This window comes from Saccopteryx bilineata, chromosome 3 (genome assembly GCF_036850765.1).
Source record: "Saccopteryx bilineata isolate mSacBil1 chromosome 3, mSacBil1_pri_phased_curated, whole genome shotgun sequence".
In the NCBI taxonomy this organism is placed as follows: domain Eukaryota; kingdom Metazoa; phylum Chordata; class Mammalia; order Chiroptera; family Emballonuridae; genus Saccopteryx; species Saccopteryx bilineata.
Window position 1 is genome coordinate 283,081,387 of NC_089492.1, and position 21,234 is coordinate 283,102,620.

General features: G+C 51.5%; 1 protein-coding gene across 5 annotated transcripts in view; it reads right to left on the reverse strand.

The window, feature by feature from the left end:
- Nucleotides 1–21,234, reverse strand: part of KAZN (kazrin, periplakin interacting protein) — a 760,285-nt gene that overhangs the window by 6,594 nt on the left and 732,457 nt on the right. For all 5 annotated transcript variants that reach the window (XM_066270382.1, XM_066270383.1, XM_066270384.1 and 2 more), the window contains 2 exons: nt 7,300–7,505; nt 6,660–6,778 (listed from right to left, as the gene is read on the reverse strand). In XM_066270382.1, the coding sequence (XP_066126479.1) occupies nt 6,660–6,778; nt 7,300–7,505 (325 nt within the window). The remainder of the gene's footprint in view (nt 1–6,659; nt 6,779–7,299; nt 7,506–21,234) is intronic.

Genomic DNA, 21,234 nt, shown 5'->3' on the forward strand with positions numbered 1-21,234 from the left:
GCTCTGCGCCCTTCCCAGTCCCTTCCCCGGGACAGAGCTGACAGATCACGCCTCCTCCTGCCGCTGGTCCTCTCCGGCTCCTCCCAGTCCTTCCTTCATCCCACGAATATGCATAGAGCAGCCACTGAGCACTGTGCCTGGGCTGGATGCTGCCGTGTAGCGAGCACATCTCCCCCTGTGAGCCCTTCCCTGCTCTGCGCCCTTCCCAGCCCCTTCCCTGGGACAGAGCTGACAGATTACGCCTCCTCCTGCCGCTGGTCCTCTCTGGCTCCTCCCAGTCCTTCCTTCATCCCACAAATGTGCATAGAGCAGCCACTGAGCACTGTGCCTGGGCTGGGTGCTGCCGTGTAGCGAGCACATCTTCCCCTGTGAGCCCTTCCCTTCCTCCTCCACCCTGACGCCCTCCATCTCTGGGGGACAACCATCTCCAGAGCTCACGGTTATTTCTGTAAATGAGAAGTCCTAAATTCACATCTCTCCTCTCTTCCGAGTCCCAAATTCTGGGTAACTGCCCCCTTGACATCTGGCTGTCACAGGCATCTCACATTGAATGGGTTCCAAGTGAAATGGCCCGTCCCCTCATCCTGCGCCTCCCCACCCCCCACCGTCACCCAGCTCCACGTCCTCACCTGCCTGGCCTCTTCCCCCTCCCACCTTGCCCGTCTATCAGAGTGGTCAGTGCGTCTGTCCCTTTCTCTCCTTTTCTGGGTACAGGCCACGACCACCTCTGGCATGGATTTCCGCCACTGCCTCCTGACTGCCCCACCTGCCTTGTCCCCTTTAATGTACTCTTCCCACGGCTGCCAGGCGGACTTTTAAAAACATCCGTTAGATCCTGTCATTTCTCTGCTTAAAGTCCTCCCGTGGAGGAACCTTCCATGCATATTACTAAGCGAAAGAAGCCAGTCTGGAAAGATGACATGCCGTGTGATTCCAACTATGTGACATTCTGGAAAAAGCAAAACTATGGGGACAGAAAGAAGAGCACTGGTCGTCAGGGCTGAGGGGGGAAGGGAGAGTGAGGGAGGGACGGGCAGGTGGAGCACGGAGGGTGTGTGAGGCAGTGGCACGGGCCTGATACTGTGAGGACGGCTGTGTGTCATTATAGGTTTGCCCACACTTATAGAACTCACACGCCAAGAGTGAACCCTAATGTCAGCTATGGCTTTTGGGTGGTGACAACGTGTCGATGCGGGTTGAGTAGGACCAAATGTTCCACCCAGTTGGGGGATGTGATTGTGAGGGAGGCCATGCATGTGTGGCAGCAGGGGGCTCATGGGAAAATCTCTCTGCCTTCCCCTCAATGTTTCTGTGAACCTAAAAAAAAAAAAGAGTCTTAAAATAATGAGGGTGGTAGCAAAGAGTTGTTGTTTTTTTTTTAAATCTTTGTTTCTTTTTTTATTTATTTCATTTTTTAGAGAGGAGAGGAAGAGACAGAAAGAGAGAGAGAGAGAGGAGAGACAGAGAGAGAAGGGGGGAGGAGCTGGAAGCATCAACTCCCATATGTGCCTTGACCAGGCAAGCCCAGGGTTTCGAACCGGCGACCTCAGCATTTCCAGGTCGACGCTTTATCCACTGCGCCACCACAGGTCAGGCTTTTTTTTTTTTTTTTAACAAGGAAAATTGAAAGAATTCATCAGCAGCGGAATGAACTCCAAGAAAGGGCAAAGGAATTTAAGAGGAAAGAAAATAATGGCCATGTGGAAATTTGGACCACACAAAAGAATCAAAAGGAGAACTCCTATAACTCAACCACGAAAAGAGAACCCGATTCACAAGCGAGCAGATGATTTCCTCAGACATTTTTCTTAAGATATCCAGTAAGCATGTGACAACATGCTCAACTTCACCAATTATTAGGGACATGCAAATCAAAACTACAATGCAATACCAGCTCACACTCATTAGGATGGCTACTATCAACCCCCCCGTAGAACAGCGCATGTTGTTGAGGCTGCGGAGGAACCGGAAACCTGTGCGTGGTCGGTGGGGAGGTAAAAGCGTGTAGCCGCTGTAGAAAACAGTGCGTTGGTTCCTCAAAAAATGACAAATAGAATTCCATATGACCCAGCAATTCCACTTCTGGGTGCATACCCCAAAGCATTGAAAGTAGGGCTTTGAAGAGGGATTGGTACACCTACATTCACAGCAGCATTATTCACAATAGTCAAAATGAGGAGGCCACCCAAGTGTCCATCAGTAGACGAATGCATGAACAAAAGGTGGTGAATACATAAAACGGGATTATCATTCACCCTTTGAAGAAGAAGGAAATTGTGCAATATGCTCCAACACGGGTGAATCTTGAGGACAATGTATAAGGAAGCATATTATTTCCATACGGAAACCATAGCACAGAGGCAGGGGAGCAAGTCATTTCATACTATGGACAAAGTTGTATAATAGTAATGGAAGACAGTGGTGATTGTGTATACTATAAACCAGGGGTCCCCAAACTTTTTACACAGGGGGCCAGTTCACTGTCCCTCAGACTGTTGGAGGGCCAGACTATAAAAAAAATATGAACAAATCCCTGTGCACATTGCACATATCTTATTTTAAAGTAAAAAAAAACAAAACAGGAACAAATACAATATTTAAAATAAAGAATGAGTAAATTTAAATCAACAAACTGACCAGTATTTCAATGGGAACTATGCTCCTCTCACTGACCACCAATGAAAGAGGTACCCCTTCTGGAAGTGCGGTGGGGGCCGGATAAATGGCCTCAGGGGGCTGCATGCGGCCCGCGGGCCGTAGTTTGGGGACCCCTGCTATAAACCCTAGAACTACAAAGAAGTACAGTTCATAAGCCAGTAGTGGGAACATTCAACTAATAACAAGTGAAAGTCGAAAAAAGAAGGACAAAATGTAGATTTAAATAAAACAATACAAGAAAACTGCGGTGACCTTCCTCTGCAGGAATAAAATCGGAAGTCCTTGGAGGGTCCTAACAAGGTCTGCCCTCCCCTCCCACTCCGGGGGGGGGGCAGGCTCTGGGGGACTTACAACGTGCGCTGATCGCTTTGCCGCTCCCGCTGTGGGGCGCCTGTCCTTGCCTCCCCCTGCACCCGGTCCCTTCCAGCCCTGCCCAAGGCTCACTTCCCAGCCCCTCAGTTTCAGTTTTTTCTTTATAGAGGCTGTGCTGTCTGAAGTTGCTTCCCCAGCCCAAGCCCTCTGCCTCTAAGTATTCCCTTCTAAGCTCTAATCACACATGGAACTTGAAAATTAATTGATTTGAGCACAGGGATTGTTCTCAGCGAGTCAGCCAGCCTGGTGCCCGACACACACAGCAGACTCTACATTGAAAGAGTGATTACAAGAAGTGTGGGCTCCTGGTGTCACCTCCCGCCCCTCACCCACCGGGAACCACTGTGCCTGATCCCAGCGGCCAGGGCCTCCTCATCTCCCTGTCTGGAGGCCTGTTCTCCAGCCTACTTCACCCTCCGCACCTGCCTAACTCTCACAGGACTCTGCAGAGATATCTCTCTCTGAAGACATTCAGGTCACTTCTGCTGCTGGGTCAGGACCTCTCTGTGCCCAGAGCCTCCAGGGAGTCCCATCCCTATACCTGTCACCCTGGATAACGGCTGCTCATCTGGTCAGCTGCCTGTTAGACCATCAGCTCCTGGAGAGCAGGACCTGGTGTGGCATATAGATCAACACCCAGGGGCCCCACCTGGCTCCGAGTTTATGCTCAATAGCTTCCCATGCATGGAGGACAGCGTGAGTGGAGCATTGACTCCGGTCTACTAGGAGGCTGCCCAGGACTGAGCACCTGAACTGGAACCTTCTGTCAAAGACCAGCTCCTTTCTGGGATGCAGGCAGACCCCCTTCCGGTCCCTCTAGGGCAGGCTTCATCCTGTCACTTCAGAGGGACACTTTGCAGGCACAATCATCACTGCCCTCTGTCCCAGACCTCTGAATCAGATGCCACTGGGCCAGGGCTGTCCCCGCTGGAGACCAGAACGACCAGCAAATCAGTGTTACAACAAGTTGTGGGGCGGCATGGTGGGCGGGGCACTTCGCCAACCTACTGGAGAGAGGCCCATTCATAATCAGCAATCTCCATCCCCCTGCCGACAATGAATGCACCCCTGCCCTCCAAAATGTTCTCCTTTCATTAAGTTGTCCCCATGGGGCCCCAGCTTGGCAACACTGTCTCAGCTATTGTTCTGAGCTACTGGAAGTGCCCAAGTTGACTAAAAATGGCATGACCTTACAAGTAATTTAAGGCATTTTATAAAATTTGACACTGCTCCCTCCCTCCCCAAACGGGCTAGATTAGGCCCTGAAATTTGAGTTCGGACAGAGATTTAGTGAACATCTGGGTCATTATGCAACACAGATGCTGGCTTCAAGACCTCACACCTCCATGCCACAGTTTCCTCATCTGTAAAATGGGGCTAATTGTGTTAGCTTCCTGGAGTTGTGAGGACTAAATGGTAAGAGAAGGGAAAACCCTTAGCACAGGATCTGGGACACATTAAGTGTTCCATCAGTAATAGCAGGAGGAGCTGTTGCTGTTGTTTTAACACCAAGGGGACACTGGGTCCTGGAAAGGGAATTGACGTCAAAGTCAGATATCTTGTAGTGTGACTCTGTGCCCATGACTTCTCTGGGCCTCATTTTCTCCCTCTTTAAAATGGGGGTAAAAATGCCTATCCTACATTGGTGTTGTGACAGTTAAATAAAATCGTATCCAAAGTGGCAGGTGATAGTTTGGCAAGTGTTGGTGAATTTTTTGTTTCCAGTATTTTAGAAATAAGGGAAGCAGGCCCAGAGAGGGCAATGTCATGCCCAAAGTCACACAGGATGTGTTCTGTATGATGACCTCACTGGGGTTCTTACCCTAGAGATCTATGGGTGGGTCAGAAGATCCCAGAGTGCAAATTTGTGAAGTTTTGTATATTTCTTCTGGCAAAAGTGCTAAAAGTCTTTATTTGATTCTCAAGGGGGCCATGGTCCCCCAAAAGTTGCAAAACCACTGGTCTAATTTACTCTCCTTCACTTCAGAGGTGGAAAACTAGTTCTAGAGAGAGCAAGGTCACATGGCAAGTTAGAGACAGGCCAGATTTCCATGGGGAATGACTGAAACCCTTGAATTAAGGCCCCTCCTTCCCCAGGAAGCCCTGCAGTGTCCAGGGCTGGGCTCACAATCCTTGGAAACAGTCCTGTTTACAGCTCTTGTAATTTTCCAGAACCATTTACATCTGGCTGCTGATCTGAATCTACCCCGTAGAATCATAGCTCCTAGAGGTTCTTGGGGTCAGCCATGTTTCAGGGGGAATGTGAGGGAGCCCACATTTTAGAGGCGAAGCAGGCAGCCCTACCCTGTCTGGTGAATACAAGCAATATTTTCTGACCATGTCATGAGTGGGACCAGAGGGCGGGAGGGGGTTCCCGCTGGGGTGATCACGGATGGTGAGAACTTTTGGGGGTCCCGAGGAAGTCACTGGTCAGGAGTGGGTTGTGAGTGTGAGGTGCTGTGGGACATCTCAGGAGGGGAATCTCAGCGGGGTGCCGCTCCTCCTTGTAGGACCAGCAGGGGCCTGACTCTGGCTTTGCTGGCTTTCAGCTGCTACCTGAGTTTCTGACTTGATACCATCATTCCCTGCCACCACGAAATGATGCCCAGCATCTCCCAGACACACATTTTTTGGTCTTCCTGCTTCCAAACCAGCCTGATTTCCCAGCCCAGCCCTGCCCCGCCCTCCTCCTTTTTTTTTTTTTTAAATCCATAAATCTGCTTCTGCAAATAATAGCACACACCGCCATGTTTGATTAATTAACTGCACAAAAATGATGGCGAAACCAGTGAAGGAGATAATTATGCAAAACAAAAGTGTCAGATTCACCAGCTTGTTCCTTCTCTGCACTCTGAGCACTTCAGTGTGTGTGTATGTGTGTGTGTGTGTGTGTGTGTGTGTGTGAGTGCGTGCACACACGGGGGGGGGTAGGTCGTCCCCTCTTCCCTGAAGCTGCTTGGTGAATGAGGGCCCCTCAACAAGTCCTGCTCACAAAAGGTCAGGAGAGAGGCAGGCAGGAGGTAGGCCAGTGGGGGTGTTCTGCGCAATGGGGGGAGAGCGGTGGGGACACACCTGAAGGAGGGACCTCTGGCCATTCCCTGGTGTGCTTTCTGAAAGGAGACCCCTCCCACCCCCACCCCCACCCCCACCCCCATCCTCACCCCTACCCCTGCCCCGCTCTGTCCATTCCTTCCTCTGTCCCGACCCCCTCCTCCCTGTCTCTGCTGCCTTCTACACCCTGGAACCGTAGGAGCTGGGGTTTCTGCTAGAAGCAGGAAGAACAGACGTTGTGGCCAAATTCCCAGATCCACTCTGGCCGGCCCACCCTTGGAGATAGAAGAGTTCTGGGGGTGGCATGAGCTCTCCCCGACTTCTGCACTGGGGGGATCATAGGGCCTCTTGGGTCTCACTTATTCCCTGTTCTCCATCTTCCGTGAGTGGGACAAGCATGTGCCTAGGCCTCCTGCTTAGTAGCATCTGGGACCATTTCAGTCACACCTGTCATTCCACACACTTGGCCCAGCTTACAGCGCCCCTTCACCCCACCTGTGTGATCAGAGATCTTGGGGGGACTTTCTCCCTCTCCCTGGGGGCCCACTCAGGCAGGGTGCGTGTGGGGCCGGGCTCACCTCCTGCCGGCCTCGGCGTCGCGGTAGTCCTCGATGGCCAGCCGGAGCTTGCGCCGGTGCAGGGAGCTGCACACGCCCAGGCCCAGCTCCAGGTCCTCGTCACTCAGGCTCAGTAGCACCTGTTCCCCAGAAAGGAAGGGACCGAGAGCCTGGAAGGGAGGTTTGGAGGGACACCCGAGGCCTCCCAGGACTGCTATTGGCCGGGGCTGAGCCCCAGAGGGGACTGCTGGCTGGGACGGCCTCTCCCCGGCTCCCTGCCCACCTTCCCCGTGGTCAGAGCAGAGCACCCGGAGCATCCCTGCAGCCTGCCGCGGGCCAGGGCTCCAGGAGGTAGGTGGATCACCTCCCAGGCCAAAGAGCCCTCCAGAGAGTCCTGCCTCCCTTTGGCCAGGTAAACGGAGGCTAGTCCCATTTTGGAGATGAGGAGGCTGAGGCTCAGGAGGGTTACATGTCTTGTTAGGGAGACATGATGATTTACTAGGAACACCGGGGCCTGAACCTAGGCCAGCCGGCTGGCTCCTAGATTACACCTCCTCCTAACCCTGAGGGTGCGAATTGTGAGGGGGGCGGCCAGCTCAGGGTTGGTAACACCCATGGGAGGGCCAGGGGGCATTCCCACTGGGGACCGGGGGTGCCCTACCTTCCCGCTCTTCACGTTCTCCGCACAGGCCTTGACGTACATGGGCATGGCCATGACCACCTCCAGCCAGGCCTGCACGGTGCCGGCCTTCCAGTGGGACATGGGGGTGGTCCTGACCAGCTCCACCTGCTGCAGCCGATCCATCTGCTCCTCGCCCTCCGACAGGCTGAGGCTCTGCCTGGTGGGGCTGCACTGACTGTCCGAGTCTGCAACACACAAGCACAAGGGCCATGCTGGGGGGGAGGGTGCGAGGCAGGGGGGCAGGGACAGGCAGGCTGTACCCTCTGAGTGTGCATTCCCGGGTGCAGGAGGAAGGCAGAGATGTCTTCCCCCCATGCATTTCTTCTATCAAAAATCAAAGTGGCTTTTGTTTTGTTTTTCTACCCTTCCCCCATTACCAAAGTAATCTATGACCCCTCAAAGAAAAGAACATTAAAAAATTAATCCAGAAAAGAATAAAAATAAAACAGAAAGTGAAAAGCGCCCCAAATTCCACACACTCAGAGATAGCAGCTGTTAGTGTTTAGCTAAATGTACTTTGGGACACACAACTTCCCGACTACAAACACACACAGACCCACGCACCACGCGATCCGTTTTGTAATATGCCATTCTTATGTACACTGTGGGACATCCTTCCGTCTCAGAAAGACCCGTAATGTCTTCTGCCTGCACAGGACTCGTGGGATGGATGCTCTGTCATGCGTTTCCCCCGCCTCCTGTTGAAGGACAAGGGTCCTTGCCCATTTTTCACTATTGCAAACAACGCAGCATTAGTCATCTTTGGGCATCTTTTCTTAGGAGGGTGGAGCCCAGCTTCATTCTTTAACACATCGGAGCCTGTTTCCAGAATGGCCCTCCAGATAAGAGAGTCTCTCCGCCAGCATGTTTTAACCCTAGTCCTCCATCTACGGTCAGCTGCATCACCACCTGATAAACAGACCAAGCTCAGGTTGCACAGAATCAGCCCAGGGCGGGGGAGAGTATCTCCTTCCTAAATAGAGCAGGGTTAAATGAAAACCCAACAGACAAACTCAATACCATGAGAAACAATAAGTGTTAACCAGTAAGCCTGACTAGAAGGACCAATATTGTATATTGTAAATCATAACAATGTAAAAAAAAAATCCTTATCCTTAAAATCAGGCATGCCGTTGAAAGAACGGGCATGAAGAACACCCAGATGTTAACAGTTACTGAGTTTGGGATCCGGGAAGAATGGTTATTTCCTTCTTGCCTTTGCGTAATGCCAAAGTTCCATTATAAACATGTATACATGGATAATAACTGGAAAAAAACAACAACACCCAGGAAACAGTATAAATGATTATTGATGGGAGTTTATCTGAATGAATGTTGGTCCATTCACATGTTGGAATATATGCGGTGAGAAATTGGTCACAGGAGAATATTTTTGACATGAGAAAATGGTCACAGTCTATCTATCGCCAAGTAAAAAAGCCCCATGTAAGACAGCAGCAGGTACAGTGGATTCCCAAGAGTATTTTTAAAATTATATATAATCTCTTATGTATAACTGTAATCATGGATATACATATATAAATGTGTATATAAATTTATATGTATATAATATACTAGATGGATAAGTGTTAAAGTCTTTTATCTCTGGAAAGGGGTGATGGGTAATTGCGCGCACACGCGTGTGTGTGTGCGTGCAAATGTGTGGGTGTTCCAGAGTATTTGTGTCTGCACACTTTTCTGTTTCCCAATTTTGCTGCATCGACTATATTACTTTTGAATTTGAAAAAAAAATCACCCCACAGCCTGGAAATCTCACTTTTTCAAGTTACAAAGCCCTTCCCCCCTTTTCTTTTACCTCCCTCTGTTTAAACTCCTTGAATGACCCCAGGAAAGATGACATCAGCTTGGTGACTACACATTCTTATGTCATGCCAGGTCCCCCCAAACCTTTCTCCCCATGCCTGGAGGCCACTAACTGCCCAGACAAAAGCCCTTCAGCGCCCACAGCAACCTAGCCTGGAAGATGCCACCCACGGTCCAGCAAGATGCCAGGCAGAGTGACCTGGACGGGCAAGGGTGACTCCTCGTGTCTCAGTGTCCACCTCTGTAAAGCTGGCATGCTGCTGCTCCCTGCCACCTGCATCACCGAGTGACAGGGGATGACAGACAGGTCTGCGCTATGCCAGGGCGGGTAGGGGTTGGGGTGCGACTGCAACATTACCACACTTCCTTTCTCAGGTGGGTGGAGGCCTCTCTGGCCCTGGTGAAACGCAGATGGCACTTTGCAGGTCACCAGTCTGAGCACACATGTTGCCATGGCACCCGGGATTGTGGAAACAGCTGCTGTCTCTGCAGCTGGTCCTGGGGACTCCAAGTTCTTCTTGGTGAGTTTCCCTGAGGGGTGCACAGGCCCAGCCTAGGTGCCCCCTCCTGCTGATGGCAGACTCCCAAGGATAGGCTTAGCTTGCAGGGAAGTCTTTCTGCCTGGGTCCTATAGGGATTGGCCAGGGCACACAAACACCCTGTTCTCCTTGGGTTGGAAAGAGGTGGGAGCCTCTGTCTTGTCCCTATAACTGAGTCTTATTTCTGTTATTTGATGACAATGTCTGGGAGAATCTGGTTACTCAGAATTCCAAGACACAGCTCCTGTTGTCCATTTGGGCCAGGCCTGCAGGAAGGGTCCAGGCTTTGGAGTTGGATAGACCATGGCTTTGGGTAAATTTCTTTACTGCTTGAAGCCTCAGTTTTACCATCTATACATTAGGTATAATAATATAGCTCCTAGATGAATATGACTCTTATAAATTTTAAATGTGAACCCACAGTAGGCATTCAGTCAAGGGAGGCTGTCATTGGTAATAAAGAGCCCCACTCTAGAGGCTTGGGCACTTCTTGGCTACACCTAGAATGCAGCTGTGGTTGCCCTGGTCCCAATGCAGTCCCAGGATAAAATGTGGCTTGAATTCAGCTCAGGTGCTTTGGGAGGGAACCACGTCCCCATCCTTGTGGATCCCACCTGGGCAGGAATTCATTGCCCCAGCCAGACTCCCGTCTGGTCCAGGTGGGAGGGGCAGGAACGTCTGTGAGGTGAGGGCTGGATTTGTGTGTTCTGTGCCAAGGTGAGCGGTGGGCTGTGTGCAGTGCTTGGCTCTGTCTCCCCAAGTAAGGGAGATAAGGGGGCCTAAGAAGAGGGAAGATGGCCGAAGATGGGTAGCAGGAGTCAGAGAGACAGGGACAGAGAAAGACAGAGACAAAGAGGGAGAGGGGAAGAGAGGTAAAGAGAAGACGCTGGAGCGGAGGGAAGAGAGACTCAAAGTGCGAGCCTTCAGGAAATCACACTGCAGCAACGAATACAGCGAGCTAGACAGGAAGGAGGAGAGAGTGCGTGGGGGTGGAGAGGCAATGGCACACTAGTGGACAGACAGAACAACCACCTCCAACTTGCTTTGAGCGTGTTTTCCTGAGCGCGATGCGTCTTTAGGAGCATGCGCGGCCGGATCTGCGGCTCGCGGGCTCCAGGCCTGCACGGGGACCTGGCTTTGTGATCCCGGTTATTTATGGACTCCGGGTTGGAGGAGTGCCAGAGACCAGACTGAGTTCAAATGAGCAAACCACACATGTCGGTTTCCGAGAGAATATAGCTCTTGGGCACCCGCGCCCTCAGCCCACGGCCCCAGACTGGACTGCGGAAGAAGATACTGCAGATGGACGGCGGAGGAGGCGACTTGGAGGTCCTGCACCATGAATTACAGGCAATTTCCAAATGCTGCCGTCATGGTGCCAGATTTTATGTCTGGATTCTATCAGTCCGGGCGTTTATATCCCTTTTGTATCAGCCTTGAGAGTGGGGATAACTCATGTTTATAGCCAGGCAGCTCAGTGAGGGCGAGGACTTAAAGGGGCCTGGCCGAGTCTCAGGACGGGCCACCAAGAGGTGGCCGCTCTGGATCCTTCTGAACACCGGGCGGGGATAGTGGTCACTTTGGAAAGAGAGATTCTGCCTCCTCCCTCCCATCTCCAACACAGGCACCACGGGGTGTCAGTAGTTAGTTACAGACCTTTCCCCAAACCCTGCCCACAGAAGCGATTGTGGGAGCCTGGCCCAGAGGTTGGCAAACTGTGGCCCGTGGGCCAAATTCAGCCCTCTACTTGCTTTTCTAAATAAAATGTCATTGGGACACAGCTGTACCCATTTGATTACATGTGGTCTAAGGCACCTTTCTGCTGCGGTGGCGGAGCTGGGGAAGCAGTGACAGGTTGTCTGGTGCAGAACCCCAAAGTATTTAGTCTGGCTTGGTAGAGATGATCCTTAGAAACTTTGAGGCTCTGAGGTTGGCATTGGAATATTGGTTTGGGAAAACGTTTGAAATGTTCTCAGCCTTACTTTGCATATCTGTGCAATGGGATAATAATTATGTCTAGTCGCACGAGTCTATGTGAGACTAAATGAGATGATGTGTGAAGTTCACAAAACGCTCAGCCTGGCATCCAGTGAGCACTGAGTGACTGAGTGTCACTGACACCTGCAGGCTCATGTCACGTATGGCTAGCCCACGTTCAGACATGCTGGTGGCATGAAACACACACACTGGACTTTGAACAAAATAATGTAAACTATCTCATTAATAATTTTTATGTTGGCCCTGGCTGGTTGGCTCAGCAGTAGAGCGTCAGCCTGGCGTGCGGGGGACCTGGGTTCGGTTCCCGGCCAGGGCACATAGGAGAGGCGCCCATTTGCTTCTCCACCCCCCCTCCTCCTTCCTCTCTGTCTCTCTCTTCCCCTCCCACAGCCAGGGCTCCATTGGAGCAAAGATGGCCCGGGCGCTGGGGATGGCTCCTTGGCCTCTGCCCCAGGCGCTAGAGTGGCTCTGGTCGTGGCAGAGCAATGCCCCGGAGGGGCAGAGCATCGCCCCCTGGTGGGCAGAGCGTCGCCCCTGGTGGGCGTGCCGGGTGGATCCCGGTCAGGCGCATGCGGGAGTCTGTCTGTCTCTCCCCGTTTCCAGCTTCAGAAAAATACAAAAAATAATAATAATAATAATAATAATTTTATGTTGATTACATATTAAAATAATACTAGTTGGGGTATATGAATTAAATAAAATATATTAAAATCCATTTCACTTGTTTTCTTCTTTTTTGTGTGTGTGTTTTTCAAAGTGTTTTTGCTGGGCACACCGTTTTAGGTTGACTGTTACTTTCTTTTAGTACCTTGAAGACATTGCTCCATTGCCTTCTGTCTCCCTTTTTGCTAAAGACAAGTCAGCTGCCAGTTTAACTGTTCCTCGGTTAGTTACTTTTAAGGATCCTCTCTTTGTCTTTGGTGTTCTTCAGTTTCATTATGATGTGGCTAGATGTGGATTTCTTTTTATTTACTCTGGTTGATAGGAATTATGCTTTCTATATCTGTGGGTCCATTTCTGGAATATTCTTGACCATCATCTCTTAAAAATATGACCTCTTCTCCGCTCTCTTTGCTTCCTTCTGGAACTGGAGTTTATGTTTCCCTTTTCTCATAACTTATTGCTGTCCAAAAGAACTTTCCTGCAACCATGGAAATATTGTATAATCTACATTGTGCAATATGACAGCTATTAACCATCTGTGCCTATGAGCACTTAAAATGTAGCTGGTGCAACTGAGGAACTGAGTTTTAAATTTTATTTAATTTTAATTAATTCAAATATACATTGACATTGCCACATGTGGCTAGTGGCTATTGTCCTGGATCAGAGAGCTCTAATTTTTCCTTCATCGTTTTCTTCAACTTTCTCTTTCAGCATTGCATTCTGGGTAGTTTCCTTCGACCTATTTTCTATTTAAAAATTTCTCTCTTCAGCTATTTTTCTGCTCTTTAACCCTTCCTTTGATTTTTTTTAAATGCTATCAATGATATATTTTTGTTTTTGTTTTTAAAAGTTCTATTTGGTTCTTTTTCAAGATTGCCTAGTCTTTTTATTTATTAAAAAAATATTTTTAATGTGAGAGGAGTGGAGATAGAGACAGACTCCCGCATGTGCCCTGACCGGGATCCTCCCGGCAACCCATCTATCTGGGCTGATGCTCCAATCAATCAAGCCACTGGCTGCAGGAGGAGAAGGAGAGAAGGGGGAGAAGGAAGGGGAGAGAAGCAGATGGTCACTTCTCCTGTGTGCCCTGACTAGGAATCAAACCAGGGACATCCACATGTTGGGCCAATGCTCTACCACTGAGCCAACAGGCCAGGATCAAGATTGCCTGGTCTTTTTAGATAATCTCTTGCTGTTTGCGCATATCTATGATTTTGTCTTACATTTCTTTAAATATTACATTCATATTATTTTGAGTTTGGTATTGACAATTAGTGTAGCTGAAAGGCCTGGAAGGGTTTAAATTTGCTGTTTGTTTCTACTGATTCCCATGCATGCCGAACTCATATTTGATCTTATGGGAATCTAGCATCCTGGAGAAGGAGAGAGGGGTAGGCTCTGTTCCTATACTTTGCCACACCCCAGGGTTTCCTCCCCTGTTAACAGTCCTGATATCAGCACCTGTCCCCAGGACAGACCCCCGTTTTTACATGTGGTTATCACTCACTGCTCTTGTTCTGGGACTGGCTCAGAGCTTTCTGGTTTTGGACAGGGGCCTTGGGCATTTCGCTTCCTTTTGGTGAGGCCAGCAATGCTTTAAAAAGTATGTCTTGGCCCTGGCCGGTTGGCTCAGTTGTAGAGCGTTGGCCTGGCGTGCAGGAATCCCGGGTTCGATTCCCATCCAGGGCACACAGGAGAAGCACCCATCTGCTTCTCTACCCATCCTCCTCTCCTTCCTCTCTGTCTCTCTCTTCCCCTCCCGCAGCCAAGGCTCCATTGGAGCAAAGTTGGCCTGGGCGCTGAGGATGGCTCCATGGCCTCTGCCTCAGGCACTAGAATGGCTCTGGTTGCAACAGAGCAACGCCCCAGATGGGCCCCCTGGTGGGCGTGCTGGGTGGATCCCGGTTGGGCACATGCAGGAGTCTGTCTGACTGCCTCCCTGTTTCCAACTTCAGAAAAATACAAAAAAAAAAAAAAAAAAAAAAAAAAAAAGTATGTCTTATTCCCGAGTTAGTGGTTTTGTAGAGGGAGGCCCTTCAGAACCTATGCTCCTCCACGCTGCCCCCAGCGGACATCTGCTTGCTACATCACTGTCCACCCACCCCTCTTGTTCTGCTGGCACTGCCCCCAAGGGAGTCCATAGGTCAGCAGTCAAGTCTACTCATTTCCTTATCAGCCAGACCTGGTTCATGGTGATGCTTAATGCCATCAGTGTGGTAAAAGCCCAAATTATGGGAAAGAGGCAGACACTCCATTTGTTTTTAAAATTTGAATCTGCTCGGGCACCTCTTCTGTTCAACTTCCTTCCCTGGCTCCCTGGGTGAAGCCCAGGCTTCTTACATGACAAACTCTGTGGGAACCAGCTGGCAGTGCCAGCCTCTCCTCAGTCTCTCCCCGGCCCCCAGCACCCTGGGCACTGGCTTCCTGCACTTCCCCAACGATCCTGCCTCCCCACCCCCATCCCTATCTGCTCCACCTGCTGCTCTCTCTGCCCGAAAGGTGGCCTGCTGCTGTCTTCTCTGCTTAGCGAACTCCTACGAAACCCTCATGATCCCATTTAATTGTTACCTCTTTCAGGGAACCCTTCTCTGGTTACCTAGTGTAGGCCAGCCACCTCCTGAAATGCACACACACATTCACGCTCACAGTCACACGCTCCACATTCATCCAGGCACGTTCTGCACCGCACATCTCATGGCTGAAATTCATTAAGGGTTGTGTAATGATTTGACGAGTGTCTGTGCCTCTTACTAAATGGCAAACTCCAGGACGTCAGGAGATGGGCCTGATTCTGTGCCCTAGGTATCCTGGGTACCTAGCTGTGCCGTGCTGGGAAATGTTTAACAACCAGTTAAAAAAAACAACAAAATTACCGACCATGGCCGATTTTAGTTACTGACACGAGTCCACTTGGACACGACATGGAAATCGGTTCGTGAGCCTGGACGAGCCAGTTCCAGCCCACTGCTGCCTGGGGCAGGAGGACCTCTATCAGTTTTGGTTAAAAGAAGGCAGGCAGAAAGGGACGTAAGAGGGTAGGAGAAGGCCTCCCCCTGTCGGTTCACCTTCTGCCGACCCCACCGTTCAGCCATAAGCTGCTGCGCTCCCTCGATTGCATCACACGGTCCCATTCCTTTTTCTCTATGGAGGGCGTCTCGACCTTGACATTATTAAATGACATTTGGGCCAGATCCTTATTTGTCATGAGGGCTGTCCAGTGCACTGTGGGCTGTTAAGCAGCATCCCTGGCCTCTACCCACGAGCGGCCTGTGGGAGGTGCCCCGGGGGCCTGCAGTGTGCCTGCTCCCAGCTCCCTCATCCTCCTGCCCCGGGGCCCCTCCGTCTTCAGACCAGCCCTGCTCCTGTGGTCAGCTACAGAAGAAGCTCCTGGCCCTGGGGCAGTGGCAGGGGAGCCCCTGCCAGTACTTTTCAAGCCAAAAGCTGAATCCTTATTTTTTTAAACCCTATCATTATAATGTAGAGAAGTGAGATCTCACGGCCCAATAATGGCCGCCGCTGGATGGAGGTGCTGGAGCTTTCCTCACAGGTCCTGCAAAATGTGTGCGGAGGACAAGCCTCAGGGGGGCAGGCCGAGGGGATCAGATGGTGCAGGTTCAAATAGCAACGAGCCATTAGGCCTGCAGCTGCTGGGGACAGCATGACTCCGGGCTGGGTGAGAGGGTGCCATCAACGCATAGTCCCCCTGACCCCAGGGCCACGCGGCCGCATGGGGCTCTGAGCTGAAAAGCTAATGATTCCCACCTTCACGAGCCCCTTAAAGTGCACTGACCCATAAAGTACACAGGGAAGTCCAACACACTTTGTTTTTTTTTGTTTGTTTGTTTTTATCAATGATAACTACTTCGTGCTTTAAGGGAAAAAATCATATCCTTTCCTCTTCGCTCATTTTTGGTGCCGCTGTCTGGCAAGGGCCTAAGCTTGTGCTCACTCGTCTGTTCTTTGGCCTGACAGCCCCTGTGTCCTCCACCTCAGAGGAATCTGCCTCCGATCATGTCTTCCCGCCAGCCTCTCCTCCCACCCCCCGGGACATTTCCAGGTGGTCAGGGGAACTGACTTCCTGGCTTAGCTTGGCAAGGCTCCAGCTGCTCTGTCCTCATCCCCCAGGTAGATACACTCTGCGAGTATTTCCCGTTTCTCAGACTCAGGAGGAAGATGCTAAGGAGAGACCTGGAAAGGCAAACACGTATCCATCCAATGACAACCACTGTATGTATGCTTTAAAGTCATCAACCCAAACTTCCCCTTTTCCTCCTTGCTAACCTGTCCTAATGCTAAATAGGATCATGTTTGGGAAGTCCTTCTGAGAATCTAACTTGCAGCTGAAGTCTCCCCATGCATCCCCACATCTAGCCCTCTTCCCAACATGTTTTCCTGGCCAACTTTTCTACCAGAGGGGGCTGGGAGGGGGGGCACTGAAAGGTGAGTGTGCCGGGAGATCTAGAGGGGATCTTTGAGCAGAGGCTGTGGGCAGGACAACGATTCTCCATGTGCCCATGAGACCATGCCAGCCTGCGCTTGTGCAGCTCTTGGGGAGGCAGAGCTGGAGCGGTGGGCTGCTCTGGGGTTTGTTGCCCCAGCTACCCCCGGGCTCCTAACTGGGTTCTCAGTCTCACCTCTTCCCTGCCCAACCCGCCGGCTGCCCCGTGGGCCTCAGCACTTTCCAGACTCCTTCTGGCTCAGCTCAGCCCGCTTCCGTGAGCAGCCTGGACTGTGGTCACTGTGTTGGCCGTAAGACCCTGTCCATTTGCTCACTGGGACATGGGGATCACTGCCAAGTCAGATCCAGGGACCCCTGGCTCAGGGCAAGGCATCTGGAGGCAAGGCCTTCTATGAAATCATCCTGAACAGTTCATGCAAACTGTCCAATCTCCCACCTCCCTCCAAATGCCTCCTGACTGCCTCCAGGAAGTTTCCTGCGCCCGTGGTCAGGGACTTCTTTCCTGCACAAAGGCCATTTTGTGAATGGCAACGATGTTGATGAGCAGTATTTATTTAATATCCTTCAAAATGAAGAGAGCTGTGGTGGGGGCATCCTGACAACTTAGATACCTGCAGGAAATGTCAAGGATAAAACCGGTACTAGTCTTGGCTTTTGCCATCATGCATCCTGAATGCGCAGTCCCTGGCGGTATCCTTGGCCATTCACCTCACCTCACTGAGCCTCGGTTTCCTCATCTGTGAGGCCAAGACAATGGTGCATGCTTCATGTGGCTTTGGTGAGGACTGTATTAGGATCATTTACGTCATCTCATCATTTACCATTGGCATTCTCAGCCCTTAGCCCTAGCCCTGGCCCATTGGAGGTGGTCAGCCAGTGTTTGTTGAATGACTTCATGAGTGTATGTGAAGTACCTACACACGCCTGGCATGGTAGGCACTCAGTAAATGTAGCCAGTCGTATCATCCTCTTCTCTCCCAGCTTTCATCACTCCCCCGGCCCCCCAGGAGCCCGACTTTGTCCTCAGTTCTCAGCCTTACACTCTCCCCTTCTCCCTGCGCCTTCTGATTGCAGCCATCTCCACATCAATGACCATGAATCCCTCTTGGGGCTTCTGGGTGAAGTATGGCCACCCTTTTGTCAGGCCCATCAGCACCTCTGCTGAAGAGGAAGCACTCCCTGCTTCCCACCTTGTGAACTCTGGGTCCCTCAGAGGCTGGCCACGTCCACCAGAAGGGACTGAGTCGCTTGGTGGGCTCTCAGGCTGCGGGTGGGCTGACCCCGGTCCTGCGGCGGCCCTGGCCGTATGGACGCTGGATGGGCTCGGCATTTCTGTGCTGACTCTGGGTTCCCGAGGGCAACCTCGCCGCTACGCCCCGAACCCCCCAAGCCCTGGGCACACTGCTGTGGGCTCAGAAATGAGTGTGGCCACTCTGCTGCCTGCCGTCCAGGAGGGAAGGACTCGGGGCCCTGGTGAAGAAGGACAATGCCCAACCGAGATGCACCTGCAGCCAGGCAGGCCATGGGATGCCGATCAGGGGAAAGACAAGGCCCAGCAGGGCTGGCCGGGCTGGCCAACAGAATCCAGACTGGGGGTGGCAGAGCTGGTGGCCCACAGACAAAATGGGGCATGGAATATTTTTTTCCTAAAGGACACTAAATTCTAAAAACATGAGTTGCCCATCTTTTTTTTGTTGTTTTGTTTGTTTGTTTGTTTGTTTTTTACAGAGACAGAGAAAGAGTCAGAGAGGGGGATAGATAGGGACAGACAGAGAGGAACGGAGAGAGATGAGAAGCATCAATCATCAGTTTTTCGTTGCAACACCTTAGTGGGAGTGAGGTGTGTAAGTACCCAGTACGGCTCCGGAGAGGGCTCCCAGAGGGGGGTCTTCATCATCCTCACCCACGACATTCTCAGCAGAGGGGCCGTGAGAGCTGACCTAAAACAGCAGCTGGTCAGTCATTCCTGTCCCTCCGGGAGGCCTCACAGTCCTGCTGCTAGCGCTTGCCTGGATCTCTATGGTTCGTGGGTGAGAGCATACTGCATTCTCCCCTGGGAGGTGGACACGAGATTACCAGAAGCCCATTTTACAGACGAGAATGCGGAGCCCAGGGCATAGCTGGGCCCCGGGGCCTGTGTCCTATCCCGCTGGCCTGGCCCACACCTCCTCTCGGGCCAGTGTCCTGTAGCACCGGGTGTGGCAGCTGTGCTGGGCTAGACTTTTCTCTCCAATATTCTTCTCATTTCCAACAGCCCCGGGAGATAGGCAGTTTGATCTCCATATTACAGAGGGGGAAACTGAGCCTCAAAGGGACTAAGTGACTGGTTTAGGGTCACACAGCTAAGTGATCAAACCCAAAGACCTGGCTCTGAAGCCTGGCTTATTCCTTGACACCTCCCTGTATCGCATGACTCTTATAAATGCTGCCGGGTTCAGGCTGCTGCTAAAATGAGTTTGTTTCTTGCACATACATGAAGAGACCGAGGGAACCGAGGAATAGTTCATGTACCCGGGCTGCAATCAGTTTGTAGACGGTCCTCAAATCCCCTCGGGTTTATAGAGAGCCTCCTCTCGTCATCAAAGCGCCGGTCCCTGCAGCAGCAGCAGCTGTCAGAGGTGGCCTTCCCCCCCTTGGCCTGGGACCATAGATTCCACGCCACCCCTAGAGATACCGGCTTCCTAACAAGGAAGGATGCGGGCACTGTGCAGGCCAGGAGCCAATTTGAATGTGACTCCAACATTGCTGGCCTGTCCCCAAGGGAGCAATTAAGCACCTAAGACCTAATGGGGTGACAGGGCTGGCTGGACCAGATGTCCTGGCAGGATGGATTGTCCATTCTTCTCCCTGCACCACGTTCCAATGGCAATGGGCTCGGTCCCTCTGCCTACACCTGGGACCTGGGACAGCAGCAAAATGAACATCTCCTGACTGGCATTTCTTAGCCAATCTGCCCGGGCCCTTCTTCCTTCTGCTGATGCTGCACACTGACTCAGGGTCCTTCAGAGCAAAGGGGATGCCCACCTGGACGGAAGGTCCAGGATCCACCCGGCCTCGCACCTGGCTCACTCCACTTCTTAAGGCACACGGGAATCCCACATAAACCATGGGGACTCTCCATGGCTAAACAGTGTCAGAAATGTGGCAGGTTGGGAGATCCTCAAAGAGCCACTGACGTAGGGCCTCCAAGCATGGAATAAAGCCAGCTGAAGGGGTCACCCATCCCAACATTTCCCAGAGGTTGCTCCACAGAACTAGATAAAAAAGCATGGTTCTGTGGCCCGTCACGTTTGGAAAACATGAGGTGGAACAAAGTGAAATATTTTTCTTCACTGCAGAACTTGTCAGAGCCTTGGACAGCTAATGGGTTGGGTTGATCTCTACGGATTGGAGACACTCAAAACATTATTTTTTTTTCTAGCTGAATCTTGGGGTCTGCGCAGCATTGGCCTGGGAGTCAGGAGCCCAGGGTTCTGGAACCCACTCAGCCACTGGTGCCCTGCATGGCCGTGGGCAGTCTTTTCCTGGAACATGAGGGGAGTGGGTGAGAAGCCCCTGAGAGCCCTCTCAGTTCTAGAATTCTTGCTTCCTCTGGTCCTACACCTGGGCTGGCTCAGGCAGCTCGGGTGAGTTGCTGAACTTACCTGGGCCTCAGTTTTTGCATCTGTACAAAGGGCTCTGTTCTGCCTACTACATAGGGCTGGTGACAGGCTGATGTGAGATCACTGTCATTGTCTCATCATCATTGCCATGGCTGCTCTTTACTGCTACCCTACCTAAGCCTTTTTCTTTTGCTTCAGAGACAGAGAGAGAGGCAGAGAGAGGGACAGATAGGGACAGACAGGAAGGGAGAGAGATGAGAAGCATCAATTATTTGTTGCAGCCCCTTAGTTGTTCATTGATTGCTTTCTCATATGTGCTTTGACCGTGGGCCTACAGCAGAGCAAGTGACCCCTAGTTCAAGCCAGCGACCTTGGGCTTCAAGCCAGAGACCTTTGGGCTCAAGCCAGCGACCATGTGGTTATGTCTATGATACCACACTCAAGCCAGTGACCCTGTGCTCAAGCCGGATGAGCCCGCGCTCAAGCTGGTGACCTCGGGGTTTCGAACCTGGGTCTTCTGCATCCCAGTCCAACGCTCTATCCACTGCACCACCACTTGGTCAGGCCCTAGATATGCCTTTTATATGAAGAGCACCACCCTCTGACAACATCTTACTATCCCTAGTGTACAAGTGAGGAACCTGAGGCACAGCCAGATTAAGTAACTTGCCTAAGGTCACCAGGTAGCATATGTCTGGACTGACCTCAGAGAGTCTGCCCAGAATCTATACTCCTAACCTTGACCCTGGCCTGCCTCTGAAAGAGCGCTGTAACTGTAGAGAGCCATAACCTGGGAGGGGCATTGTTCAATGTGGTCTCGTCTCAC